The sequence below is a fragment of the Haliotis asinina genome, chromosome 6 (assembly GCF_037392515.1).
Source record: "Haliotis asinina isolate JCU_RB_2024 chromosome 6, JCU_Hal_asi_v2, whole genome shotgun sequence".
In the NCBI taxonomy this organism is placed as follows: domain Eukaryota; kingdom Metazoa; phylum Mollusca; class Gastropoda; order Lepetellida; family Haliotidae; genus Haliotis; species Haliotis asinina.
In genome coordinates, this window is record NC_090285.1 from 61,047,310 (window position 1) to 61,057,233 (window position 9,924).

General features: G+C 37.0%; 1 protein-coding gene across 2 annotated transcripts; it reads left to right on the forward strand.

The window, feature by feature from the left end:
- Positions 1 to 16: 16 nt before the first annotated feature.
- Positions 17 to 9,149, forward strand: LOC137288100 (arginine/serine-rich protein PNISR-like). Of its 2 annotated transcripts, XM_067820478.1 has the most exons (13): positions 17 to 160; positions 1,671 to 1,768; positions 2,025 to 2,255; positions 2,436 to 2,557; positions 3,645 to 3,734; positions 4,177 to 4,315; positions 4,541 to 4,749; positions 5,100 to 5,240; positions 5,371 to 5,482; positions 6,486 to 6,539; positions 7,268 to 7,444; positions 7,651 to 8,635; positions 8,979 to 9,149. In XM_067820478.1, exons 2-13 carry the CDS (start codon positions 1,693 to 1,695, stop codon positions 9,001 to 9,003), a joined length of 2,361 nt encoding a protein of 786 aa, XP_067676579.1. In that variant the 5' UTR covers positions 17 to 160; positions 1,671 to 1,692; the 3' UTR covers positions 9,004 to 9,149. The 2 variants fall into 2 exon arrangements, with proteins under 2 accessions (XP_067676579.1, XP_067676578.1); XM_067820477.1 differs by having other exon boundaries at positions 41 to 160; positions 7,651 to 9,149.
- Positions 9,150 to 9,924: the final 775 nt, after the last annotated feature.

The window sequence follows — 9,924 nt, forward strand, 5'->3', positions numbered from 1 at the left end:
ACTCAATGTGAGATGTAGCATGTAAAGCAGTATCAAAAGGGAATTGTGGGAAAACTTCAGTGCGCGGACGCCATGTTACTGCAGTGTTAAACATACTATGCACACCGAATTGTTTTGATAAAGACAACATCAATGCCGGGCAAACATCATTTGAACATAGGTACATGGAGAATGCCTAGCTTCTTTTTGTGTTGTATGCTTGAATCCGACTAATTTGTGATTTTTTTTGCCGTGTATCATTGGAATATTGGCTACGTGTATAACTCATGATTATGTTACCCCAGCTTATGCTGTTTTGAGCGCATAAGAGGATTAGCATTACATTAGCATTACTTTTAAACTTTAGTGAAATTATTCTAACATGGGGTGTTCAAATGCCAACGTTGTCCGAGATGTATATTGGAATTTGCATGCTGTTTTGCAGGCGTCATGACTTGGTGTCATTAGATGGAGTCATGACTTAAAATTTGGGAGTCAACTTCAGTATGAAATTTTCATCAAGACATCAGCAGTGATTGTTTAATAACAAGGTAGAACAGGTCCGGTATTTTGAGAGGAACGCATCTAGCAAGCCGAACTTTTATTTAATCAGCAATGAACAGTTAGCTGGCAAGCAATAAACTAAGTGTAGAGCCGTCTCCTACTCTCATGGTGAACACATTTTGTGCCATGATTGCTGATACGTGGTACTTAACGGTTGTTTACATCAGTGACTGGTAACTAGGAAATGGCTCAAATCTGTGAAGTATCAAAATTTTGCAATGTAATGAATATTCATGGGTTTTTACCAACTTGGAAATATCGTAACTTTTTCCCGCCCTATCCGACAGGATTCCTCTTCCTTACGCTTCATAACGTTACTTCGTTGTTATGTCGCGAGAATGGGAGACTCCACGGAAAGTCAGCGGCAGACTACCTTACTTTTAATCAAGCTCAAGAGCGATAATACACCTGATGGATCAAGCAGTTTGTAGGTGCAGGTTATTAGAGGGGTGGGTCTTTTAATTTAAAAACAACAAGCAATTATACGAAAAGACTGTTTGTAATATTTTTTCAGCCGATACCTGTAAGTACCGCGAGAATAGGAAAAGCCAGTATGGTTTTTAAGTAACTGCAAATTACAAGCTTAGAACTTGAAGCTGAACGCGGCATAGTTCAAGTAATAAAAATGATTTACTTGGGTTAATCTTCTTACCCAACACCCTACCAAATGAAATAGTGTATGCATGACCAAGCAAGTGATTATGGATTCTCATGATCGAACACAAACAATTTGAAAACTCTTGCTTCAAAACAATATTTTTCACAAAGTTGATTTTGTCTGTGTCATTGATTTTACATTTCATTAGCACTACAAGCTTGTTTCAAGTAATGAATGAATTTATCTTGAAGACTCCAGGAAATTCATATTCCTAACATACACATCATCCTAAAGAAGTGAAATGAGCAAATGCAGTTTGTGCAGTTTGCCAAAAAAGCCAAAGATGTACATATATTTTCTTTCCTTTTTTCGTGCATTAGCACATGTAACAGGAAAATGTGATACATGAGCTAGCCACTAATTTTCAATGATTGATTGGTTGTAACGAATGCAGAACCAATTAGTATGACACTTTAATCAGTCCTCAACTGAAATCTCCTGTAAGTCTAAACATGATCTTTTATTTCAGTTTGAGGAATTTATTGTTCGAGATGTGGTCAAATCCGTGGCAGTCATCTTGGCCTCCATTACAACAAGCTAATTTTCAGAATGTTCCTCATGATCAAGGCAAGTTATTTCATTTTTATCTTCTTCATCTCAACTTGTAGACAGATCATGATTGTGTCTGTAAACTAAGACGTTGAATGTTGAAACATGAAATGATGTAAAGAAATGTATATTTAGTGCATGATCATACAAACACAATCAAATTAGTTATGCTCTGTCCATGCAGTGTGCTAGGAATTGTTCCCTTTTTGTTCCATGTCTGAGTGTTCTTCAATATTAATTGAGAAATAAAGTATCATTTTCGTGTTATTTTCAGTTGATTGGGCTGCCCTGGCCAAACAATGGATAGCTCAGCGAGAGGACCCCAGCCATGTGCCCACGCTGCATGCAGCACCCCCTCCTCCACCCCAACCTTCACAGCCCTTCCCACCACAGCCATTTATGCATGGAGCACCACCCCTGCCCCCACCACAGTCATTCCCAGAAGGTGTCAGTCAGAATGACATGGATATATCTGATGAGGAAAATGGCTCCAATAGAGATTCAAGTAAGTAATGTGTGTTAATGAAATGGAGTAGGAAGGTTTCATCATTATCCAAGGTTTCCAATATCTTCATTATGTAGAACAAATAATCATAAGGTTCCGATGTCTATTGCCTCCATTAAGCCATTGATCACATATATGAACCAGTAATATGTCTTGATGAAATATAACTCGATTTTACAGATTTTCGTGGAAACCAACATCAACAACCCAATAATGGCAACCATAACCAGAGTGGTTGGGGTTGGAATGAAGATACTTGGGGTCCTACACAGGGTGGGTGGAGCATGGCAGGGGGAGACAAGGTATGTTATTTTGTTGTATGATGTCCTGTTAGAGTTAAATAGGTATTTTGTACGGAAGTGTGATGAGTTAATATATAGCAACTTGTCTACAGCTCTGGAATCGGACTATACCCCCAACTGAAAGTGAAATGTATTTTGGCACAACAAATCAGTTTACTTTTCATACCATATACACACAAAATATGTGGAGGTTTTTCTCTATTCATGCCACCATGGACCGAAAAGAGATTTGGAATAAAAGTCCCTGTTTTTGTAGAATCTAACATAACTATTAATTGGCTGGTGACAGTGTTTGTTTTGTCTTAAATAATGATACTTTTTTCTGGATTTTTGCATTGTCTTTTTCTTTGGCTGCCACAGATGTAAACTAGGTGTTCAGGGCTCGAAATCACTTTACACAGTGCTCTCAGGACAACTGAGGTTTAGTTTTTGAAAGCATGTTTTATTGTCATTATGTGTTTGGGTCATTTGGAAGTTGACAATTAAGTATGCTGTCAAGATGCAAGTGTAATCTATTTATCTGAATTGTATTTACAGTATATTTTATTTAACATGTTCAATACTGTTTTCATTATGCCTGGCACAATTTTTTGAGTTGTGTCTTTTCTGTCTATCCGTGATGATGGGGACACATTTTCTCGAAAACTGTTCTGGATAGGGAAACCAAGTTTGGTATGTGTTTTCAGGACATTGCCTTGGTGTAGTTTGAAAACTGAAACCATGTTACAATTTATTACAAGTTTTTTCCCTTGTTGTGGGTTTCTTGACTTGGTGTTGAGTTTTGCAGGGTATCCAGCATGTCATCAGGTTATAGTATTTGCTCTTCTTTTTGTGTGTGGAATATCTGATAAATATTTTTAGATGTCCTTGATCAACTTAGTATACTGAACAGCAAGAGAAACACAATTTTTTGAAAAAAAAAGAAATCTCATAAAATTAAGTGTTCGTGTTTTTCTCTTCTGTTTAAAAACTTGATGAAAAAAAGTTTCATTTCTTTTGCTGTTCAGTTTGCTTAATTCAGTTACATTTTTATTGGAAAAGTTGTCAGAGTAATTTGGATGTTTACTGAGGTCAGTCATTGTTGCAGAATGTGGAAGGATTTGACTACAGTCATGGGGGATATCAAGAGAGCTTTGATTATAACCATGGCGGAGATCAATTTAATTATTACAATCAGGTAAGATTGTATGTATACACAATTTGTCAGTGTGAAAACATTAATACCCGTAGTGCTAAAATGTATTTTGACAAGATTATTTCCTGAAACAAATGTAAAACTTGAGATACAATATTTCAGTAAATATTTAATAATCAGTGAAAACAGTTCCATGCCTTTTTTTTGTTTTGTGTGGTATATGTGGTATTCATGACTTTTTCCCCTTATCCTGACTCCTAGTCATTGCTTATCTTCACTTTATTCACTTTATTGAGAAGTATAGTGTGCACATCAGTCCTATGTTCTAAAGAACAGTTTAATAATAGCTCATCCCAAATGGGCCTTTCCCTCATCTGCACACCAGCTAGCCATGTGACTGGATAGGTTGTTACTGTCTTCATGACTCACTTGCCTGATGTTTTGTGTATGTGGTATTAATGAAAAACTTGTTTGCTATATACAGCCACCAAATGTACCTCCCCAAGGAGGTTTTAATGATTACTGGGCAAATCCAACTGAGCATTCTGGAAACAACCGATCATACCAGCGCAGAGATCGTTTCCACTCACCACATCCAGATGTTGAAGAGGAAACTGGCATTGGTAATTGAAACATACAAGACCCATGAATAATATGGCTCATTATATCATTATCTTCATATCCATACCTCTTATACAAGACTTTTATGTTCATATTCTTTAATTAGGCCACTAATTTTTATTGAACTATTCAGAATGCGTCAAGAATGGACATTTTTTGGTTTAGAAAGTGTCACTTTGTCTTGAATGTTTAGTTTTTCAAAATTATTGGTGTGTATCTGTGTTTAGATGCAATGAAGCGCAAATCCTTGCCGGCATGGATTCGTGAAGGTCTAGAAAAGATGGAAAGAGAGAAGCAGAAGAAGATGGAGAAAGAGAAGAAGGCCCAAGAGATGGCAGTTGCACAAAAGGAGAAAGAGGATGCTGAAAAAGAAGCAGCAGAGGAAGTCATGCGAGAGAGTGGGGGACAACCTGTTGTTCCAAAGAAGAGTAGATTTGTATGTTTACCATTTTTTTTTATTCATAAAGTCTGAGCAGGTGATGGTGTCACATTGCATGCATCAAGTATGCAGTTTTTTTAGTCTTTGTTATTGAGAGCAAACTTATGCTGTTATAGTCTAATGCAGGGAATTTAATTATCTCAGTTGTGTCTTGTAGCGATAATATGATATACTGGGTTTGGTTTTTATCCCAAATATGTTTTGATAGCTGTCCTTGATATGACAGATTATATGTTTCAATAAAACTTTGATTTTCCTTTGACATTAACCTAAGTTGCTGACATACAGTGGGTGTGCAAAGCAACCAACTCTCACTTGTGAATCACGACTGTTATGTATTTAAAAAGGACTCAGATGATGAAGAAGAGGATGAGAAAAAACCAAGTCGACTTTCAGCTTCCCCATCACCAAAGAGATCCCCAGTTCAGAAGGAGCGCACACCTTCTCCTGAAGAAGAGAAGACAGAGGAGGAGAAAAAGATGGAATTGGTAAGTAGCACATGTTGGATTGGTAAGACAAAATTTAGTTATCTCACTTTCACAGTTTACAGATTGTAGGTATTTGTTAGTGTTGTGGATTAAATGACATTCAGATATTGTATATTTTTCTGTGTTTTAGCTACTGAAAGTGAAGAAATGGATGACGGAGATATTGCTGGAAGTGACATCACAGGAGACAGAATCAGTTGCAAAAGAAGTGTTTTACAAAGCTAGGAATAATGCAGCTAAAGGTATCTTATCTTTAGCACAAAGTGTTTCTATGATTAGTAACCAGTGCAAACAACTTTATTACCTGCTATGCTTGGTTCATTTGCCAGGGACATTTTATCACAGACATTTCATGTGGAAAGAAAACTTGTCTGTCCATAAAAATGTTTTCATAATGGCTCATAATAGTTATTCCTTGTTTTCTGTCAATTTGAACAAAGTCATTCTACTATTTCAAATATTCCTGTTTTTATGTAAAATGTTTTATGAATTGTATTATGTCTTAAAGAAAGAAAGATTTATAAATACTGTGCAAACGTTTTCTTGGACTATCATGAAGGAAACTACTACTTGTGCTTTGATTTTTGCAATAAATTACTGATTTATATATCTTCTTCATACCGTTTTGTATGGGAACTATTTGGATAGAAATGGCCTGGCTAGTAATAGTCAACCGGACACAATTTGTGATTTAACTTCATTGTATGTAAATCCAGTTGAAGTTTTCATCACCTTTTGGGAGTACAGGTAGAATAGCATCCTTTGGTGGAGAAGTTAAGCCTCACCTTTATGAAAGGTTTATATTTGGAATGCAATTTCTTTGTCTGTTACCCAAATTTTACTATTTCACTTTTGAACTATTACACAGAAAGATAATGTAAATTCTGTGATAAGAAAAATGATATAGACAGTTTGATTCTTCAACTGGTTCAAAATACATCGATGCCCCATATTATCATCCAGCACTTTTCTGAAGTATGGAAACATACATATTTCTATATGGACAAAACCAAGTAAATTTATTAGAAGACTATATGATTATCAAGAACTCCATACAAGGGTAAGAAGGTAAATGCATTGTATTTTCAATGTTATGTTTGACACATGAGCAATTTTACTGCCTAGCTTCTCTTGCAGTCTTGTTGGCCTGGAAGTTCAAGGTCAGGAAGAGCAGATAATTTTGCAGTTGTCTGCCAACTCCAAGTGTTTCTTACCTCACTAATCATGTTGTATAATTTATCAAAGCTCCGGCAAAGCAGCTAGCCAAGTCCTCTGCTTTGGCCTCTATTTCTGCACTTGGTAAGTATTTCCATTTCGTTGCTTCATGGTTGCCATGCATTAACCATCCTAGGAATGTCATGGAATCAGCTGTCCATACTTGCCTATAGCAGTTCCTTTGCTTAACAAACTCCGGAAAAACTTCCTCCAGTGTCCATACTTGGGGACAGTTCATAGCATTGATACCAAATATATTCATGTGCTTTGATGACTGTATGAGCCAGGGATTGCCCAAAACATGGCACTAGAAGTACCTTGTTACATGGCGGTCCAGGTCTTTGATGAATTCACACACTAAACTGCAGTTGGCTACTTCCCATACTGGTTGAGTAGAACGTGTAACACATGTCTGTTGCACATGATAAATTCCTCAAAGTGTGCCAGTCTTTTAAGACAGTAGGGTGTCATCATCATTAAATTTTCTGAATTTGCTTGTTGAACTATTAGCTGAGTTTTTAAATCTAATGTCTCATTGATAATTAAATTGACAATTTTGTTCAATAAAAGCAAACAATAGACAGTAAATGACATAAGCAATTTCAACTATATTTTAAAGTGTGGTTAACAGGGAGAGGCAGGACACAGTCATTATGATAGCCTAGCATTCATTCATAGTTGGAAGTTTGAAGTCCCTTATTAGTTGCAATAGCTGTTGTGCACTGTTGCAGCACAGCCAATACCTCCGTTTTGTGCTATCCAATGTTTAAACTAATCTTGTTTGATTATTAACATGAGGGAGATTGTTTCAGGTCTTGGTTATGGGTCAGGCAGTGAAAACGAGGAAGAAAACAACTCGGAGGACTCTGATGAGGACCTGGAGGCTAGTATTCGTCGCAAGAAGGAGCAGTTTGCTAAGCAGCACAGCAACATCTTTACTGAGGATGAGGAGGAAGAAGAGGAGGAAGATGTCAAAGAGCATAGCCGAAGTAAGTAGGCTTTGAAGTTACTTACATTTCCTTTCCTGAGAAGACAAAAATTTCACATGCTTCAACTTTTTAACCTTTCTAAGTTTAAAAGGAATTTTACATTGACCAATTTTCTGAAGAATATTCATTCCCAGGAAACAAGGTTGAAATAATGTTGTCTTTATTTTAAATACATGTTGAATGTAGTGTGTTTATTTCCTTTTCAGATAAAATGAAGAAAGATGATCTTGAGACACCTGAATTTCTTAAAAATCCCATATCAGAAAAACATTTGTATCCGTTCCAGACCAAATATGAAGCCATTCCTGGGTTAGATGTAAGGAATAGTGATGGTGAAGGGGAGCCTAGTGTTCAACATAAGCAGGAGAGAAAGAGCAAGGTTAAGAGTTCCAAAATAAGAGAGGCTGGTATTAGCAATCAGGATAAATCTAAAAAGATGAATCAAGAAAGTGATACTGCAAGTACCAGTGAGGACTCTTCAAGTGACTCTTCTAGTAGTTCAGACTCTAGCAGTGGATCAGAATCCTCTTCAGAAACATCTTCTGAGGATTCTAAAATGAAAAAGTCCCGGTCACATGGAGGGAAAAATAATAAACGGTCTCAGAAAACCAATACTAGGGATTCCAAAGACTCAAAAGTTGAGAAAAGTAGAACAAAGGAGAAATCCAGCAAAACTAAGCATAAAGATTATAACAAACACAAACGAGATTATAGTGAAGATCGTGACAACGAAATTGAGAGCTATAGAGGGAATAGAAGCAGAAGCAGGGGGAGGGGTTACAGTGAGGATAGGGATTCTAGGGAGCGGGGTCGAGACAGGCGCAGTGATAGTAGAGATAGGTATAGGAGTCGTAGCAGGGATAGGGAGCGTTACAGGAGTAGGTCCAAAGAACGAAGTAGAAGACGAGACAGAAGCCGAGATCGTGACAGAAAAGAAAAGCGAAGGGATCACTCACGGGATAAGTATGAGAACTACAAGTATGAGAAATCACGAAGGAGTACAGATGATGGTCATAAATTGAAATCAAAGAAGCGGAGGAGATCTAGGTCTGTCTCATCCGAGAGTGACCATGACAGTCGGCGGAGAGATAGTCGTGACAGTCGCAGGTCTCACAAAGACAGGCATGGTGATGAGTATGAGCGTGGTGGTAAGAGGTCCAGTCGCAAACACAAGAATAGATCCATTTCAAGGTGGGGATTGTTTTTATCACTTTCATGTTTTCATACACATTTTTACTCTTTCAGATCTTACCATTCTGTTTCTTCCTTTAAGAATGTTGTTGTCACCCGTCCCAGTTCTATGTTAATGTTGTCAACAGTTGTCGTGGGTTTTTGTAATACAACAAATGTAGACACCCTGATTGATCTGTTAGCAACCATTACCTGCAGACATACATAAATCTGCCTATAAACAGAATGCAACATTCAGGGCTTTGAAGGGATTGTCTTTCCTCATTTTGGACATTGGTGAATGGTAGGTCATTCAGGGCATGTATAGGCTGTAATGTAACCTGTCTGTCATGTTGTTTTACAGGTCACCATCACCAAGGCGAAGATGAAAAAAATTCCTCACACACATGGGTGTATTTCCTCCAATACGTGCTGCTCAGTATGGTTTCTTCAAGCAATCAGGATTTGTGATGTATATGAAATTTTTATATTTGTAACTTTGATTCACAGAAATTAAATTCATCAGTGATATGAATAACTTGTTGATTTTTAACTGAAATGTTCAGTCAACTCAGTATGTAACGAATCAAGGTATTTTACTCATCCCAAATGTGGGCATTACATTTAGAAAGTAACTGTCTTTATTAATTACATTTTGAGTTGACTGAATTGATTTTGTTGTTAGTATTATCCTTTTTAGCTTGTGTAAGTATTTTGACTGCAAAGAAATCACTTCAGTGGTTAAGTGGATATATTCATAGACTGGAAAGCTTGGTGCATTTGTGCATGAAATGAGGACTGGCCATGTGTGTTGTATCCATGTCAATCTGAGGAAACACTCACACATCATGATATAAGTACAAAATCTTGAAGGCAGAGGTGATGTCTTCCCTGCTGGAATAGCAAAGAAAAGTTGCATGTCTTTTTAGAGAAAAATATGTCATGACACCAGTAGTTGGAGGGTAATATGAGTGACTGAGCTGAACTATATTATGCAAATGTGACATTGTAGTGTAAAGGTTAAGTAAGACCTGTGCAAGATGTGAGATGTTTCTGTGAGTGTATGCAGTAAATTTAATATGATCCGAACTCCGATAATGAGGATGTAGTGTTTTATACTACACATAAATTAATGTGGCCATGCATTTGACATTGGGACAAAGCCAGACATGATAACTTGCAGACTTAAAAACCTAAGCCAAGTAATGGCCTCAGCATTATCTTTGAGACTTTAACTTCAGGTGGTTATCTGGAAATACAAGTGAAATCGTTTGGTGATTGGATTTAACATGTACTGTCTAGTACTTCAT